The sequence below is a fragment of the Salmo salar genome, chromosome 16, assembly GCF_965601325.2.
Source record: "Salmo salar chromosome 16, fSalSal1, whole genome shotgun sequence".
Taxonomy (NCBI): domain Eukaryota; kingdom Metazoa; phylum Chordata; class Actinopteri; order Salmoniformes; family Salmonidae; genus Salmo; species Salmo salar.
This window is the reverse complement of record NC_138306.1, coordinates 69,362,081-69,381,065: the sequence shown is the minus strand read 5'-3', so window position 1 is coordinate 69,381,065 and position 18,985 is coordinate 69,362,081. Positions and strand designations below refer to the sequence as shown.

Genomic DNA, 18,985 nt, shown 5'->3' with positions numbered 1-18,985 from the left:
TGCACCAAATTTAAAATAGGACATAATTTCTTTTTATTTGTCTGGGAAATTATTACATAAAATATAGCATTAAAAGTCTAATGTAACAGCCAAAATTGCACACGTAATTACCAAACTAACACTGCTGGTAACAGGTTCTCTTACAAAGGAACAATCAAGCAGAGATGTGAAGTAGGACAATTAAACACCACTATACAGTTCCATGTACAAAAAGTGGGATATAAATACTCGTCAGCTAGAAAAATACACATTATGGTCTTAGCAAGACTCTCCTTACATATTATTAACAGTTTCATGGAAAATTGTTCAAACAATGAAACTTACACAGTCTGTTTTTGATTAGCACCAGAATCAAATTACGCACGTTTGGCGTGATGATTTATTCCCACTACGTGTCAAATGTGTTATAGGATAAAGTGATAAAAGGTTGCAGTAGTAGCTTTTATTCGACAAAATAAAACATTTTGTATCGACAAACCCTACAGGAAGTCACAAAACGAGGAAACGATCAAGAAAAGTTGAACCGTTCTCAATCAATAGACATATAGGTTGAATGATTGGCAAACATTACACAATTATTACATGTTTTAAATTGCATATACCAGTCAGCAATGCTCCATTCTGATATTAATTTAATTGCAGTTTTTAACACAAACAAAATATACAAAAAAATAAGTGTTTTATGATGCTACAAGAGACACAGTTTCAACAGTTATGTTATCTTGCAGTTCATGAAGGCTTTACTTTTCAAAAAATGTCTGTTTTCCGTTTAAAAAAATGACAGTATTTTCCATGAGTTGTAACCTTATATTCAAGGTAACTAGGTATACGCGTTGCATTTTCCCTGAGCTACTAGCATAGACCTTGCTCCGCAAATATGTTATTGAAGCAAACAGAAGTTTCTGATTCATAAGTACCATTCTGACACTAGTTCAGTTCTATGTTTACATTAAATACTGAGTGACCCAAGTACAATGGTGATGGCACGGTGATTGCTTAAAGGGATAATTCAGGATTTTTTTCTACTTCCCCAGAGTCAGATGAATTCGTGGATACCATTTTTATGTCTCTATGGGCAGTTTGAAGGACATTGCTAAATAATGTTAGCATAATGACTGGAAGTCTATGGTAACTGCAAACATGCTAGTAGATACCATATACTTCCAGTCATTGCGCTAACACTAGTTAGCATTAGCTCACACAACTAACTCTAACTTCCTTCATACTGGATGCAGAGACATAATAATGGCATCCATGAGTTCATCTGACTTGGGAAGAAGATAAAAGGCTTCATTGCCAAATATCCCAAAGTATCCCGTTAAGCCACTACACAGCAGTTGAAGTTCAGTATGACAGTTTTGACTTGCTGGTAGAAATGATTGATCATGTATTTCTCAATCTGTACTACAACTCAAAGTCAATACTGACTCCAGTACATTCAATATGCAGGATACTATTCTTTAAGATTCCACAGTACTGGTGGTTCAATTAAATGTGCATATGCATGTATTTAGGTCACTTAATATAAAGTATAAATCACGACACTTAAAAAATAAAATACATTATTTGTTCTTGTTCTAATGTGTGTGTGTGTGTGTGTCACATTTTAGTTCACCATGCAACTTTCAAGATACCACAGCAGTCTAGAAATCGTACACGTTTGAGCCAATGGCTTTAGGAGCTATGATTGTATGGTATGGGTTGCAGTGTATTGCATGATGGTAGTTGTGGTGTGTCGGCCTGCCATTATGGCATACAACACTGTGGCAGTAAAACATTTGAGAAATCATTTGAGAAATAATGATCTGTGAGAAAACCATCTATCCACATCCAACAACCGTAATATTTTTTTGCACATATTATGATTCTTTAGGTATTGCTTCACACTACTAGGCATCATCAGTTGCTCCTGATGATATTACTGATTGGTTTGATTTGGATTTGGTGGTATTTACTCTAGTTGTGTCTTCAAGTTGAATTCCTTAAAAACTTTGTACAGTATTTGTTACAGTGCAATGATTAAAAAAAAATATTCCCCCTTCGGGGAAAAATATATAATGCAAGAAGACAATTTCTAACATTGCTTTCCACACCTTGAACGGTGGTACTGTTGTAGCCTATAGTTTAATTGTCCAGCTCAGAGGTCATGCATACCGTACAGTCTGGGTTCACGTCCTTATCTTATGACATCACCTATGACATCCCTTCCTTCCTTGTGACCTAAGTGCTTCGGTTGGTGGGAGTAGCAGAGGACTCCAACAGAATCGCCCACGGCCTCCACTTTCTTACTCTACACATCGTTGGAGCCTTGACTGGTGCATGAGGAGAAGCTGTCGTAAAGCGAATCGCTGAGAGAACCCACACGCTCCGCCCCGGGCTTGTTGGAGTAGTAGCTGGACGACGAGGGCTCGTTGTCAGCCCTGCTGCAGCAGTCCTCTTCTCTCTCCCCTGCGGAACAGGAGCAGTCACCGCTACTAGGCCTTAGCTCTGTCTCCGGGTACAGCCCCAACCCACTGCTGTTCAGCTTGTTCAGGGAATCCATGGACACGTCTCTGGAGCCGGCCTGGACCCCTCCTCCGCAGCCGCCTGTCGTCATGTCCACTTGATTCCCTTTCTACAGCAACAACAAGACAAACAAGAGAGGAGAAAATGAGACGAGAGGTGTTTTTGTCATCTGCCCACACTGAGTCCACACTGTGTCCACACTGCAGCACATTATTATCGTCATACTTTAAAAAGGGCCAATCTGGTATTCAAACAACAAAGCTGTCCCAGATTACTTATATGAAACGATATGGAGAAAGGAGCTATCTGTCACTCGGTCTCTCAACAAAGAATATCCAGAAACAACAAAAACAAGGCTGTCATGCTGACTTTACACTGAGTGTACAAAACATTAGGAACACCTTCCTAATATTGAGTTACACCCCCTTTTGCCCTCAGAACAGCCTCATTCGTCGGGGCATGGACTCTACAGGGTGTCCAAAGTGTTCCACAGGGATGCTGGCCAATGTTGACTCGCGAGGTCAGTCTATGTCATGGAACTGTTTTGTACACTCAGTGTACATCTACTTCAGCGTAATGCAACACTACAAAGCAATTTGACTGCCATTCCCGAGTATCGCATTGATTTATTGAGAGCTTTGTTCATTCTCCTCCCATGCTTAAGGCCCAATGAGTCTGTCTGGGGGAATCTGCCGTGAGAGAGAGAGAGAGAGAGGAGAGAGAGAGAGAGAGAGAGAGAGAGAGAGAGAGAGAGAGAGAGGAGCGAGAGAGAGAGAGATTCTCCTTCGTAGCTGTTTTAACACAGCGTATTATATTTTTGTCAGGAGTCCATGTTGTTAAAAAAGAAACGAGGGAAACGGTGGCCGGCTTCGTCTCGCCATAAATTAACGCAAATGGCTTAACCTCAAATATACTGTAGAGAAAACCGCTGCTGTGTATCATTTTGCATATTGACAGGTGTTTTGGTATGCACAGAGAATCTAACTTAAAGGTATAATGTGGTATCTGGGTATCTGTTCAATGGAGATTTCAATCCTTTGATTCTTGAGGAATATACCACAACAAGAGTGGGGCTGCCATTTTTCTAAAGAAATAAATCCCAGATTGCAGCATTAATGTTGCAGTTTCAGGATGAATCCCTAGAGCCCTCTAGGTCCTGTTGTTTATGTACTTTTGAGAAATATTTTTGGCATGTACACTTTTATCGTGTGTGGTCGCTGAACTCATTGGCTTCTTTCATGGAAAACGCCTCCAAGCCATTCCACCACCCTTAAGTAAATTGGCAACACAACAATAGGAGAAGTCCCCATTGAGATACATACATATATATATATATATATATATATATATATATATATAAAGTACATATAAAAGCTCTGCATCTCCAATCTAGCATAATCACAGAAATCATGCATAATGCATTTTTCCCACATACAGTCATACATCTAACCACAGTGAATACAAAACACATCTTCAGTAGAAAAAAAGTGATGTGTAATTCAACCTTGGTCAATAACTATTAGAATATCTTAATGGAAATATTTATGCAGAAATGCACTGAGGAATCTTGAAATAATTTGAGGAATCGTTAGAAGGAGCCTGTGCTCTCTGGCTACATTTTATCTGTGGTAAAGGTAAACACAATTCTCTGGGTAACTGGATTTTCCTCCAGCCAATCTACCGAAGGGGCCAAGCCATCCACACACTTCCTGGGTGGAGAGTACACAGAGGTATTACCGTATTACCAGGGGTATAGACTGCCCTCGGGGTTGCACTAACTCCTCATCATTAAGTGTTCACTGCCAGGTGCCTCTTAGAAATGGCTTTCCTCCCAGGAACTCCAGCCCAGAACCATTTTGCTAACAATCTGGCAGTTTACAATAATGCATTCTAAACACAGGCACCGCGGGTTAGATATTCTTCATGTAATAAATCAGCACATAGAAAAATCAGAAATACCCTAGACTTCTGAAAAATATCACTTTTGAGGTACAGTGACTAATAATGATAATTCAAGGGTTGGTGATAAAAACTAATGTGATTCAAATCTGCACCATGACACATCTCCATTCTAGCAAAGTTACTGGAGAATCAAAAGTGCTACATCGAAAATGCTTTTTAGTCCAAGACTACGCTCAATCTGGGTCCGGGAAACCAACCGTATAGTATGTGCCAGTGTAGTGGAGTCTACAGGTGCATGGATGTGGAAGACCATGAGAGCCAAGTAGAGGGTGTATGACTTGATTGTGATCAGTGATTGGAATTGGGGTGGCCTTTCGTTCAGTGCCTTTGACAGTGAGGAACAGCAATCATGGTCCTGTTCTTCTCCTAACAACACTGAGCTCTCTATCTCAGTAGGAGGGATTCTTATCTGTGATTGAATTTGATTTGGTGAAACACAATTACCACTCTTGTTTGTGGGTCGAAACCAACCTCCGTGCAGACCTTGACAATCCGAAGGCACCTAAGGAGCCAGTTGAAGTGTATCCTTTACAACGGAACACACAGGAAAACATCGCCTCAGGGGCACATCAGGTGGAAAAAGAGCTTGTCAACGGCTAATTGGTTATCATCTAGCAACACTGAGGTATTTCAGTTCAATGGGAATGTCTTGGGTACCTGGGATTCTAAAATAATATATATACGTTGGAAACATTCTTACTTTCTAAAGGTGTTAAGAGTAAGTCGATAAGGAGTCCAAAGAGAGAATGGCTGTTCTTCTCCCTGACTGGGATTCTGGACAATTGTTGTGTGTCTGAAATATTTATTGTTCATATACCACTAATGGTATACTGTTGTGTATGTACGTATAGGCAGTAGCAGCTGGCATACAATTGATATATATATATATATGCATGTGGGCCTTGAGAGACAATACTTTTTCTCTACACTTGGTGTCAGGTGTATAAAAAAATACACCTCTGATATTTACAAAATTACAAATAACTCATAACATTCCGGCCCAAAATTTGATTTGAAAGTCTGTCATCTGAAGCACATCTTACATGTCTGTACTTCTATTTCCAATTGCATGTCCAAGACCAAAAACATCCCTCTCTCTCCCCATTGCATTAGTGCTCCAGGTAACAAGCTGTTACAAGTAGCTGGAGAGAAGGTGTGACACAGATATTATATAGTTATGAGGAATATTGCTGTGTAACCTGGCCCGCTCTGGTCTGGCTCCTTAGGCCCTGCCATGCCCGGCCCCAGCACAGCATCTAATGCTGCTTTCCCCCTGTCGGAGAGGCCTGCAGCAATCTCTATTACCCATCGGGAGAGAGAGAAGAGAGAAAGAGAGAGAAGAGAGAGAGAGAGAGAGAGAGAGAGAGAGAGAGAGAGAGAGAGAGAGAGAGAGAGAGAGAGAGAGAGAGAGAGAGAGAAATATAAAAAGGGGGGAGATTGAAGGAGGCAGAGGGGGTGTAGCCAGGCAGGCAGAGAGGCAGGCAGGCAGCGTGGCTGTCAGGCAGTGTCAGGATGATGAATGGGGGCCAGGCTGGGCCATGAGGTCTCTGATGGGAGCTGCTGAGCTTTACATCACTCTCCTGAGTGTTTGTGAAAGGTTATTAAAGGCACTTAAATCACCCAATCTCACACTGCACCCGCGCTCCCCTCGTCCGCACCTTCCACACACTTCCCACTTCCCAAACAAATCTTCCATAACGATATTATGAACTTACCTGACTGACTTTGTCACGCCCTGACCATAGAGAGCCTTTTATTCTCTATGTTGGTTAGGTCGGGGTGTGACTAGGGTGGCCTGGTTGGCCTGGTATGGTTCCCAATCAGAGGCAGCCGTTTATCGTTGTCTCTGATTGGGGATCATATTTAGGCAGCCATTTCCCCACTGTGTTTTGTGGGATCTTGTTTTGTTTTTGTGTAGTTGCCTGTGAGCACTCCAGAACGTCACGTTTCGTTTGTTCTTTATTGTTTTGTTTGTGCGGTTCACTTCGAATAAAATGTCAAACCGATTTCACGCTGCGCTATGGTCTGATCGTTCTTACGACAATCGTGACAGAAGATCTATTGTAAAGTGGTTGTTCCACTGGATATCATAAGGTGAATGCACCAATTTGTAAGTCGCTCTGGATAAGAGCGTCTGCTAAATGACTTAAATGTAATGTAAAAGATCTCAACAGGACCAAGCAGCGTGCCCAGGAGGAGAAGGTATCCTGGGCTTGGGAGGAGATCAAGGAGGAGAAGATATCCTGGACATGGGAGGAAATCATGGAGGGACACGAAAGCCTTCCTTGGAAGCAGACGCAAGGAGATAAGGGAGGACAGCAACGACGCCGGGGTTCGTGGCCACAAGGAAAGCCACGAGGGGGGGGGGGGGGGGGCACACGGGGTGGTCGGCGGAGCCGAGGCGTGAACCAGAGCCAATCTGGGAGAAGAGGGAAAAATTGGAGGAGAGTGAACGGAGTGAACCAGAGTCAATCTGGGAGAAGAGGGAGAAATTGGAGGAGAGTGAACGGAGTGAACCAGAGCCAATCTGGGAGAAGAGGGAGAAATTGGAGGAGAGTGAACGGAAGGAGTCAGAGACCATCAGTGAGTTGATGGAGAAATTGGAGGAGAGTGAACGGAGAGAGTCAGAGACCGTCAGTGAGTTGATGGAGAAATTGGAGGAGAGAGAAATGAGAGTTGTTGTGTTGGTGTATGATGCACGACATTCGCCCTAAGGAGCGTGTTATCTGTTTGATGCCACCTGAGTCAGCTCTCCGTACTCGTCCTGAGGAGCGTGCTAGCAGTCTGGTAAAAACTGTGCCAGCTCTACGCACCAGGTCTCCAGTACGCCTCCACAGCCCTGTACGTCCTGTGCCAGCTCTCCGCACTCGCCTTGAGGAGCGTATCATTTGTCCGGTACCATGTGTGCCAGCTCTATGCACCAAGTCTCCACTATGCCTTCACAGCCCAGTACGTCCTGTGCCTGCTCCCCGCACTCGCCCTGAAGAGCGTTTCACCAGTCCGGTGCAACCTGTGCCGGTCCCACGCATCAGGCCTCCAGTGCGCCTCCCCAGTCCGACATGTCCTGTGCCTATTCCCCGCACTTGCCCTGAAGTGCGTGTCACCAGTCCGGTGCAACCTGTACCGGCTCCACGCACTAGGCGTCCAGAGCTTCCGGCAACGGTCCCCAGTCCGGCACCTCCTGCGACGGTCCACAGTCCGGAACCTCCTGCGACGGTCCACAGTCCGGAACCTCCTGCGACGGTCCACAGTCCGGAACCTCCTGCGACGGTCCACAGTCCGGAACCTCCTGCGACGGTCCACAGTCCGGAACCTCCTGCGACGGTCCACAGTCCGGAGCCCTCCTTTGCGCCAGTGCCCATTCCAGGCACGGCGTCCAGTCCCGCTCCATGGCCGGAGCCCTCCTTTGCGCCGGTGCACAGTCCAGGCACGACATTCAGCCCGGCGCCATGGCCGGATCCGGGGTCTGGGCGGGGGTTACGACCTGCACCGGAGCCGCCACCAACGCTAGATGCCCACCCGGACCCTCCCCTATTGAGTCAGGTTTTGCAGCCGGAGTTCGCACCTTTGGGGGGGGTACTGTCACGCCCTGACCATAGAGAGCCTTTTATTCTCTATGTTGGTTAGGTCGGGGTGTGACTAGGGTGGGTAATCTAGGTTGTTTTATTTCTATGTTGGCCTGGTATGGTTCCCAATCAAAGGCAGCCGTTTATCGTTGTTTTGTTTTTGTGTAGTTGCCTGTGAGCACTCCAGAACGTCACGTTTTGTTTGTTCTTTATTGTTTTGTTTGTGCGGTTCACTTCTAATAAAATGTTGAACCGATTTCACGCTGCGCTTTGGTCTGAGTGTTCTTACGACGATCGTGACAGACTTTTTCTTGTGAGGTCTTTCCAAGACCAATTATTGGACAGCAAAAGATGGTAGGATTAAATCCATAGTGTTGCTCTGTCTTTGGTGTATTTGTTGTCGTTGTTTGGGTGATCTCGGTGCAGGTTGGATGCACATGATCTCTGTCCGACACGCTGCATTTCTGTAGGGAATCTCGTCACAATCAGAGCCATGCTTTCAAACCCCCAGCTCATCACCGCAGCAGCCAACCACACATAAACCGTGTTAGAAAAACCTCAGTTACAACCCCACGTCCACAACCAGCAACCACACTTCCCTTTATTTCACACTGACATTAAAAATGGTCAAATCCTGGTCATTTTAGCACAAACGTCTTTGTAGAGTGGGAGCGGAAGCCTCATATCCAAAATGGTTTTATTAAGTGTAGACTAATGGCTGAGGAGACAAAAAGCGGCATATTCTATTTTTTCCCCAGTTATTCAATGAATAGATGAACCAATGTTTCTGTATGCAGAACCTTCGTCAGGGTCAAAGCATACGCCAAGGACATTCGTTTTTTTCCACATTCAATTTTGAGCAGTCAATTGTTCAGTCAATGCAGAATGGAATGAATCTGTACTTATTGAATCTATTAGAAATGTTTGACCCCAAAAAGAGACTGGCAAGGAGGATGTTGTAAGTTTAATAAAAAAGGCATACACTTTGAGCCCTGCAAAGTTGTATTTTGCTTTAGCAGAGTAGCTGCGAGTTTCAGTACTGCTCCTCTTTCATAGTACAAGGCCTCCATAGGACAACAGTAAGAACCATAGTTCAAGAACATAAAACATGTTCATGTATTTTTCCTCTCGCTCTCTTTCTCTCTCTGAACTTGTGTTGAGTCAGATCCTTTTGCAGATTATGGATTTTTCTGTCAGGTCGTGTGTGTGTGTCTGTGTGTGTGTGTGTTAGGTTATTCTACTGCACTGATCTGAGGGGAAGTGGGGGCCGAGGGGGGTGAGGGCCATTTCATGGTCACTGCTCCTCATTTGTCATTCAGTGAAGTTAAATACTGGTAGGCAAATACCCCGTGACACGAGAGGGCAAGCCGATCGAAAGCAATTAGGTGACTTTCAGTTTTTTTGTTTTATGAAAACGTCCGAACAATCCAACTACAGAGCTGTGTAGGAGGGTGAAAGACATCAAGCTTTGTGGACTTGGTACGCACTTTGAGAAAGCTGGAGAAGCTGGAAAAGGACAAATGTTGCTTCACAGCGATTTGTTTTCACATGAGTTGGAATGTAAGTTACCACGGAAACAGTTTGTTTTGAGCTAATGCATGATCTTACATAAGGTAAAGAGGTAAAGTGGTCCGTACAATATATCCTCCTAAAGCAACATCAACAGACCATGATCATCTAGCTGACGAGCTACAAAAGGATATGTCAAAGGTAATATACTGAACAAAAATATAAATGCAACATGTAAACTGTTGGTCCCATGTTTCATGAGCTGAAATAGAAAATCACAGACATTTTCCATACGCATGAAAAGCTTATTTCTCTCCAATTTTGCCCACAAATTTGTTTACATCCCTGTTAGTGAGCATTTCTCCTTTGCCAAGATAATCCATCCACCCAACAGGTGGATCCATCCACCCAAGCTGATTAAACAGCATGATAATTACACAGGTTCACCTTATGCTGGGGACAATAAAAGGCCACTAATATGTGCAGTTTTGTCACACAACACAATGCCACAAATGTCTCAAGTTTTGAGGGAGCATGCTCTGCAGGAATGTCCACCAGAGCTGTTACCAGGGAACTGAATGTTAATTTCTCTACCATAAGCCATCTCCGACGTTGTTTTAGAGAATTTGGCAGAGGGTGCTGAGGAGTATTTCTGTCTGTAATAAAGCCCTTTTGTGGGGGAAAACTCATTCTGATTGGCTGGGCCTGGCATATGCCCTCCCAGGGCAACCCGTGGCTGCGCCATTGCCCAGTCATGTCAAATCCATATATTAGGGGCTAATTAATTTATTTCAATTGACTGATTTCCTTATATGAACTGTAACCCAGTAAAACCTTTGAAATTGTTGCATGTTGCGTTCAGATTTTTGTTCAGTGTATGTCATAGGTCAACAGGAAGTACTTACGCTTAGTCTGTCTCCTGCTTTGCCCTCTAGCGATGACTGGTTCTGCAACAAGTGGTATTGGGAGAAACTCCCCCTGTGGTCGTCTTTCTCTATGTGAGAGAACATGTCATGTTGATAGTAGTCCATGATTGACGGGAACTTTCCCACACTGTTCCTCTTCATCGTCTTCTCTTCGTAGTAGACTGTGGAGCGCATGTTTCAATCAATATATCAACCAATCAAGATAAACTGGCTAAAATCAAATGATGTAGGCCTACATCTAAATAACATTAATATTGTGTCTGTGGATGTGGGATGCAGACAAGATTCTGACCTTGTTTGCTCGTCTTTTCTCTGTTGGTAAGGGTGCTTTGGGTGGAGCCTAGCGTGTTCCCTTCAGACTCTGTCTCGGTGTCACTGCTGCTGCCTGAGTATGTGCACACTCTTGGGGCTCTGTCCTGTTCAGGAAAGAGAGGGACATCAGGACAGAATGAGAAGATTGATAAATCCCTTTAAAGACTACTTCCCCTGAGTCAGATTAACTTGTGGATACCATTTTTTATGTCTCAGCATCCAGTATGAAGGAAGTTAGTAGTTTCGCAAGCAAATGCTAATTAGCATTAGCACAATGACTGGCCGTCTATGGCACACTAGCTGTTAGACGTCTAGTCATTGTGCTAACGCTAGTTAGCAATTGCTGCCTTAAATGGATACTTTGGGATTTTGGCAATGAGTCCCTAGATCTACTAGCATGCCATCAGATACCCATAGACTTCCAGTCATTGTGCTAATGCTAGTTAGCATTGGCTCGCGAAACGACCTCTAACTTCATTGATACTGTACGCAGAGACATAAAAATGGTATCCACGAGTTCATCTGACTCTGGGGAAGTAGAAATCCCTTTAATATCACTGTATCCTCAGCAGATTACGGAGATACTCTTTCATAATGATAATGCTTCTTGGAGATGTGAAATTGTATAGGGATTGTATGGAAGCCACAATTACAGATGATAATGTGTCTTACGTGCTACACAGAAACACAACCATTAGGCATTTGAAGTACTGTAGATTTTTCAGTTTAGCAGTTCTCACATTGCTGCTATTATTCTGTCAGAGGATAATTGAACTACGTCCCTCTACTACTAGCAACATTTACTGTATTTCATGCAACATAAGAAATTGATGCTATTATATGCTACTATGCTATTGCAGTCTATTTGCTGCCAAAACACCACCCCTTTGACATAAGCCTAATAGTGCTGGGGAAGTTCCTTACACTGGGTGAGTTTAGATCCTTATTGTTCCTCTTCTTCTCCACTTGTTCCTCGTGGGCCTCCGTAGTGACTGTGTGGCTGGTGCTGCATAACTCTATCTGACTCAGTCGCTTCCTTCTGATCACATCTATCATTCAAAATTGAAGAGAAACAAATCATGATATACAAATAACAACCAAACCCACACACTCACATCAGTAAGAGAGCCTACGCATTGCGTACATAGAGGGTGGAAAAGTAAAAATGTCAAAGCTATTAGGTCCCGGAGTTTCAGTAAGACTCATAGCTACATCCCAAATGGCTCCCTATTCCCTTTATAGTGCACTACGTTTAACCATGGCCATAGGTTACCATTTGGGACACACCCATAGCTAACGCTATGCCAATATAGTTGTTAACCTGTGAAAGCACACGCTGTACAACATGAGCATGATGCTACAATTTCTTTAATTGTGAGGAGAGTTTGGCATTTCATCTATTAATAGTCAATGGCATCCTCCCTAGGGAGACTACATCGCTACATCTCTGACTTGAAGCAGCCCCGAACTATCAGCTTCAAACTGTCACTCCCAATGACAAAGCATCCAATGATAGTCACAGCTGAGTCAGTGTGAATTTTAATGACTACCTACCCCTTCCTTCACACTTTTTTTCTCTATACAACTTCCTACCTTCTCCTGACAATATAATTAACTGGGCCTCGTTGGCGGCGGCACCGCGGGAACATCAGCAGAATAATTTTTGCCGCACCGAGGACAAAATAGTCCTTTCATCTTCTTGACTACCTGTGAGGGAATCCGTGGTGGAGATTAGGCTCCTTCTCTATTCCTTATAATGACAGCTGCTGGTCATGCCTACCTTAACTGCAGTACCAAGGTCACACAGATAGACACTAATTCCCTGATTGCATAAATCCCTAGGCATGATCACGGAGATCACTCATCCCTATACAAGTACATTGTTAGTGTTACTTCCCTCAGCCCATATGATCCCTCTCTCCCACCCACTGTCATGCTATTGTGCTGCCGCGGTAAATGAACAGGCAGAAGGTGGTTTATGATCTATGTCGCTAATTGTCGCTATTGAGTTTGCGTGTCTAATTGTATTAGCGACTTATCCTTGGGATATGGTCTGTGGGTCGTATTATCCGGAGGGTTTTGAGAAGGTAGGCGGGGGACGCAGGGCCCTTTGTTAAGCAGAGCTACAGAATATCACTCAGAATACCAATAGGCTTGTCCATCTAGTCCAGCATTCAAAATGCATAGGAGACTGATTAACAAAGGTACAAGGTTTTCCTTTTCACTGAATAGCTTCAAGTAGAGAATGGATCCTCTGTTGAGATTGAGAGGGTGTATAGTGTGTGTATAGTGAATTCTTGAGTGTGACTTAAGGTTCATAATGATGTGAATTGAAGTAAAACACTGCCACCTTCATTACACAATCAAATTGAGCCAGCGAGAATCTGAATTTTATCCTCTCTCATTTTATACACAGTTTATAGATGGGTTAACACCAAATTGGGTTTCATGATAGTGGCCATACATCCTCTGAGCCTGCTCAGTCATTCTAGCTTTTATATGCAGCTGTGAATCATTGGTTTACCTAACATAAAACCATTGGCATGAAACAGAGACAACACAGAGCCTGTAACAGTGGTTGTGTCCCGATCATCGACTTTTCTCCCTGAAGTGTGCACTTCACATGATGGGACTGGACTGGTATAAGAGCAATGGTGTGGACATTGTCCCAGCCAATACTTATGGATTCTTAATACATCAAGGGGAGTGTGAAAGTGCACGCTTTGGGAGAAGGGTATAAAATGGAGACGTAACGGGGATGTTGATATGAGGTGAACCCCCAGTCTTACCTGAGTTGGATGGTCTGGGGAGGCGGCTCAGGGCTTCCTGTCCACAACCTCTTCCAGTAACTGTAGAGTCAGACAGGGAGTGGCCCAGGGCACTGGTGGGTGGTGCATGTGGGTGGGTCTCAGACAGGGACGGCACTTTCACATGGGATGGGGAATGAGCAGCAGAGGCCGAGAGGAGGTCCTGGTCAGGATCAGTGGGACTGTGAACGCTCGCCATCATCCGGTCGGGGCTGGACTCAGATCTAGGAATGTGGCGCCCGTTGATCCGGGTGACTGAGTCAGGGAGGGGGAAGGTGCCAATCCCGCTGTCCAGGGTTCTCATTTGGCAGCTGGAGCCTGGGGGGGTGGGGGACAGGAGAAGCAGCGTGTGATGATGGGGTTGGGGGAGGGGGGGGGGGGGGGGGGGGCGGAGCAATGGAAAAGGAGGGAGAGCCACTGGATTGGATTCACAAGCAACGGAAGGGGTTATGGGTAAAAAGGGCATCTTGGGGTAGGTTCAAAAGTATAGGAGAACGAATGGAGGCAAAAGCAAGAGATACAGGAGCATTACTTCACGTACGGAGCACCTGGGTACAATCCAAAGCCAAATCATTATGAGAAACTGTAGAAATGTAATGCAGGAAAAGGTCTGACCTTTTCGTATTACTTTGCCCAGTAATATGTGTGATACGATCTGTTGTGTGTGTAATTAATCAGGTTTATTCCTATAAGTGGTTATCGGCCCTCTATGATCAAATCTGTATCACTTCTTCATAAAATTAATAAAAGGTATCTGACTAATCTTGAAAAGGATCTAAAATGAACGGCCGCTTGTAACTCCTAGCTCTCTCTGCGTTCCCAATCTAATTTCACCCATTTGGAACCCAGCGTGACTTTAGAGTGCCAATTTATTAGTGATTTTTTTTCTCCCTACCTCCTGTATCAGCATTATGTTGATTTACACACATTCGCCGAGCTTGATATGTTCCACACTGCGCAGTGATCTAAGGACATTGTAGCAACAGATGGACAGCGTTTAAAATACACAGTTTTGCAAAGCCTCCGTCTCCGAGCGAGACAGATGGATGGCTGTTCGACATGATCCAATTCCATGTAACTGTGAATGATGTTGGCTAATCATTCTGTGCTCATTACTTAATTGCAACAATTTGGGTAAAAAAAACAAAGATAAGATTGAACTAGTTCTAACATTAATTAAGTTTAAAGACAGAAGTGGGGGAAAGGTCAGATGGCTGATATGACTGCAACTTTGACAATGTTCTATTTTCATTCTAGGTTGCACAGTATATTGCTGCATTGCAAAAGTAGAACATATAAAATCTAGCGTTATATACATTATAGACTAGTTGAGGATAGAAAAACCTTGGAAATGATTGATCCTTTCGAGTAAGCAGTTGTTTTGGAATATATCTTTCCCCATAGGACAATCTGTAAGTTCTGATTTCTTTCTTGCCTTTTATGGACAAGCATGGGACCTATTTTTTTTAGAGTTGGGTTGATTTCTGCTAGCTCTGCCCTTAACCTTGGCGCTTGGTCTTATAACGCCCAGACCATAAACATCCACTTCTTCTATATGCCCTAACACATCCCTCCATCGTTGGCATACAGTCTCTGGATGTTCAACGCAAACTTCTAGAAATGAATGGATAAATGGATGGATGATTGAATTAATGAATTCATTCATTATATATTAACCGTTTCCCCTGAAGGGGTTCAAGGCATGTAAGAGGTAGCCCTCATAACATCCATGGATATGCTTTAGTACAATAACCCATAAACCGAGGGCTCGCACAACATCTTCTCCTAACAGCTGCATCAAACCCTCATAATTAAAACCAAAGCTCTTTATCAGAGGCAATACGCTGCCGTTGTAAAATACATTATTAACCTAATAAAGCAATATTTTCAGCCCCCCTCTAAATTTGCAACCAGACATTCAATTAAACCAACAGTGCATCAACAAAAATAATTAATTCAATTATGCGTCAGAAACGTCCCACTGGATGACTGGGAGTAAACACAGTCAACTTAATCATGCTATTAGTACACAGTTAGAGTCATATTGTAGGCATATGCATCTTCTTCTGCCTCTCTTGCACCTCCTACTCTGCAGTAATGTTGTAGCTGAGGTGGTCATAAACCACCTCAATGGACAGATGGCCTGTTATGTTGCTTAGATAAATCTGCAATGAGTCATCACGGGGCGGTTGTGGCAAGCCCCTAAAACAGCAGCTGATCAATTACTACAGAGTTCTGCATTATGCATCAAGGTTAAGCCAGTTCAGAATGTCTCACATTCATGTTCACATAGTCAAGGAAGAAGACAGAGAAGATAAAGACGGAGATAGAGAAAGGGAAATAAAAGAGAAAGAGAGAAAGGAAAGAGAAAGAGGGAGACATCCATACCTCACAAAGCTTAATAATCTAAGGAGTTGATTTGGCAGTTGTTTTCAATATGCCGTTTGCACTCACACGATAACAAGGTCTAACATGGACCTATCGTCCTTTCTAATCGGGGACTGGTTTAGACCTGGGATGCCAGGTTTGTGCATATTAATTATCAGGTAGAACAGAAAACTAGCAGTACTCCGGACCTCGTAGGGTATGATTTTAATGACCCTAGGTTAATACTATCTAAAATCACAGGAAAAAGTATCAGAGAGGGTCTGAAATTGTGTTTACTGTGATCCCAATCACTTCTATATTAAACCTCCTGGTGATAAAGAGCTAGCTCTGCAGACCAAATGACATGTTATGATGAGGACTCATGTAAAACCCAGACATTAACCACCATCACAACTGCATGGGAATTACAACCAGAGATCATGACTATTGTCACATGACCGAGACCTCAAACCATTTAAATTCAGTCCAAGGTCAAAACTTGAGCTGTTTATTATCTATTATCTATGCACAGTCACTTTACCTCTACCTACATGTACATATTATCTAAATTACCTTGACTGACCTCTAACCCCGCACATTGACTCAGTACTGGTCCCGTTGTATGTAGTCTCTTTATTGTTATTTTATTGTTGCTCTTGAATTTTTTTAATATAGTTTATTTAAGAAATATTACATTTTTATGAAAACTGCATTGTTGGTTAAGGGTTTGTAAGTAAGCATTTCACCGTAAAGTCTACACCTGTTGTATTCGGCGCATGTGACAAATAAAATTTGATTTGATTTTAACCATGACAAAGCAACACCTCAGACTCATGAGTCCATCCGCATCCTTTTCTAGTTTCTAGTTTTAATCCCTGCTACAATATCACATTATGTAAAAAAATAAAATACAATTTTGTTTCTAGTTTCTTGTGTTCAGAGAAAATAAGTAACTGAGATCAGGCAAATGTGTGACATATTCTACCCATAAAAGCCCAGAGTAATATGATATGCTAGGCTGGACTTCAGGACCTATAAGTGGACTCTTTATGAGACCTTTAATTCATACTGAGGGGAGGTTGGATAGATGTGCTTAGCTGGCAGAATTAAATATGCCATTCAGTTAATTAGAATACAGAAACGATTAACAATCTTATTTTTGGCTCTGTTCCACGATATGGGGCTTAGTTGAATCAGGAAAATGTTCATACATCCTGGACATTTTCCCATGTCAAAACAATTTCTCACAATATTGGTGTGGTCGACTCCATCAATACAGAGGCTAGCATATAAAAATGACTTCGAGCCAAAGAGAGCAGCTTTTATAAGTAATGGTATGTAGGCCTATGGTTTTCCATGTTTGATGTAAATTATGTCCAAAATAACCTGCAAATCTAGGTCCTTAATGTCCATCCTTTAGAACCTCATTTGCACTCACTGTACATAGACTTTTTGTTTTCTTTTGTTCTACTGTATTATTGACTGTATGTTTTGTTTATTCCATGTGTAACTCTGTGTTGTTGTATGTGTCGAATTGCTATGCTTGATCTTGGCCAGGTCGCAGTTGCAAATGAGAACTTGTTCTCAACTAGCCTACCTGGTTAAATAAAAGTGAAATAAAGAAAAAGATAGTCAGCATAAAATAGTTAGTGAAATATTGCGTACCAGCAGCCATATCATCTGTGCCGACCTATTATGTGCATGGAAATAAATAAACCAAATTAAGCAGAGATAAGCCTGTGTGAAAATAAGGACAAACTTCAAATATAAAGAAAAGACCACTATAATTCAAGTCAAGGCGTCACAAACCCCTTTTGCACAGGTTGTACATGACTGTTTTGCTGCTCTCCTGCTCACATAATGCCAAAGCCCACATCAAACTAAGTGAGAGAAGACCCCATTCATGAAAGGACAACAGTCATCATCTCTTCAAAAGATAGGCAGTTAATGTGCCACTCAGTCTAAAACATTCCAACAGAGCAATGGGCACCTAGCATTATAAAACTCTAATAAACATTGATTGCCCTGTCCTAGTCCCGTTCCCTAAGAATGCCTTCCACCTGCCAATGAATGACAAACTGCCCGGCGTGTAAAGATCGCCTTGTCATTGAAATAGTAAGTGGGTGTTGCATATAATTTTCCTATCACACATTGTACGCTACCAAAGCTCTCAGAACAGCAGCTGCCCTGACAACCCCCAATGTCTTAGGCACGTAAACAATAATGTGCGCTAGCAACGCTAAAAGGATTTCTGAACGCCGGAGACAGTAACCATTTTGTTGATGACCTCAAAACGCAGTGGGAGAGTGGCGTGATAATAAAGACTCACTCTGCTAGTGACAAGACAAATCAGTCCTGCAAAGATACAGGAAAAATTTGTATAGGCTCTAAGCTTAGTTTTTCACTGGTATGAGAAAGTGGTACACATGCAAGTCCCACTTGCATTTGCCATTAGGTGATGAATGGCAACAGTTATTTCTGTATACTACAGAAGCCTAAAATAAGAAACCGTTTCTATAATCTATTACAGAAATACTTTACACAGAGAGCAACAGTTGGAGATGTATTGCTGGAGACTACTGAAAATGTCTATGTTGAAAAATGTATTTTAATGTTACTTATTAGCACTAAAATGTTATGTTTTCAGACGTTAGCTCAAAGTACAGTAGGCCCGTTGCTACAGTAAAACCTTACCTATCATGTGGTCCTGACATGAAGTCTCAGGGTTGGGGTCCTCCTCATTCTCTCCTTGCAAGCTGATCTTCTGTGTCACAATGATGGTCTGGTGGGAAAAAATGAAGGATGAAGTGCATTTAACTTAACTTGGGTTCTCACAACATACACTACCGGTCAAAAGTTTTAGAACACCTACTCATTCAAGGGTTTTTCTTTATTTGTACAATTTTCTACATTGTAGAATAGTGAAGACCTCAAAACTATGAAATAGCACATATGGAATCATGTAGTAACCAAAAAAAGCGTTAAACAAATCAAAATATTTGCTTATATTTGAGATTCTTCAAATAGCCAC

The 18,985-nt window shown here is 42.7% G+C and overlaps 1 protein-coding gene across 4 annotated transcripts in view; it reads right to left on the bottom strand.

Annotated features, from left to right (window-relative positions):
* Nucleotides 1-9: 9 nt before the first annotated feature.
* Nucleotides 10-18,985, bottom strand: part of LOC106574435 (nck-associated protein 5) — a 164,906-nt gene continuing 145,930 nt past the window's right edge. For 3 of the 4 annotated variants that reach the window (XM_014150324.3, XM_045697632.2, XM_014150325.3), the window contains 6 exons: nt 18,649-18,736; nt 13,570-13,905; nt 11,705-11,829; nt 10,761-10,884; nt 10,448-10,629; nt 10-2,614 (listed from right to left, as the gene is read on the bottom strand). In XM_014150324.3, coding sequence (XP_014005799.3) covers nt 2,291-2,614; nt 10,448-10,629; nt 10,761-10,884; nt 11,705-11,829; nt 13,570-13,905; nt 18,649-18,736 — 1,179 coding nt within the window. In that variant the 3' untranslated portion in view covers nt 10-2,290. The remainder of the gene's footprint in view (nt 2,615-10,447; nt 10,630-10,760; nt 10,885-11,704; nt 11,830-13,569; nt 13,906-18,648; nt 18,737-18,985) is intronic. The other variant, XR_014380957.1, reaches the window with a different exon arrangement.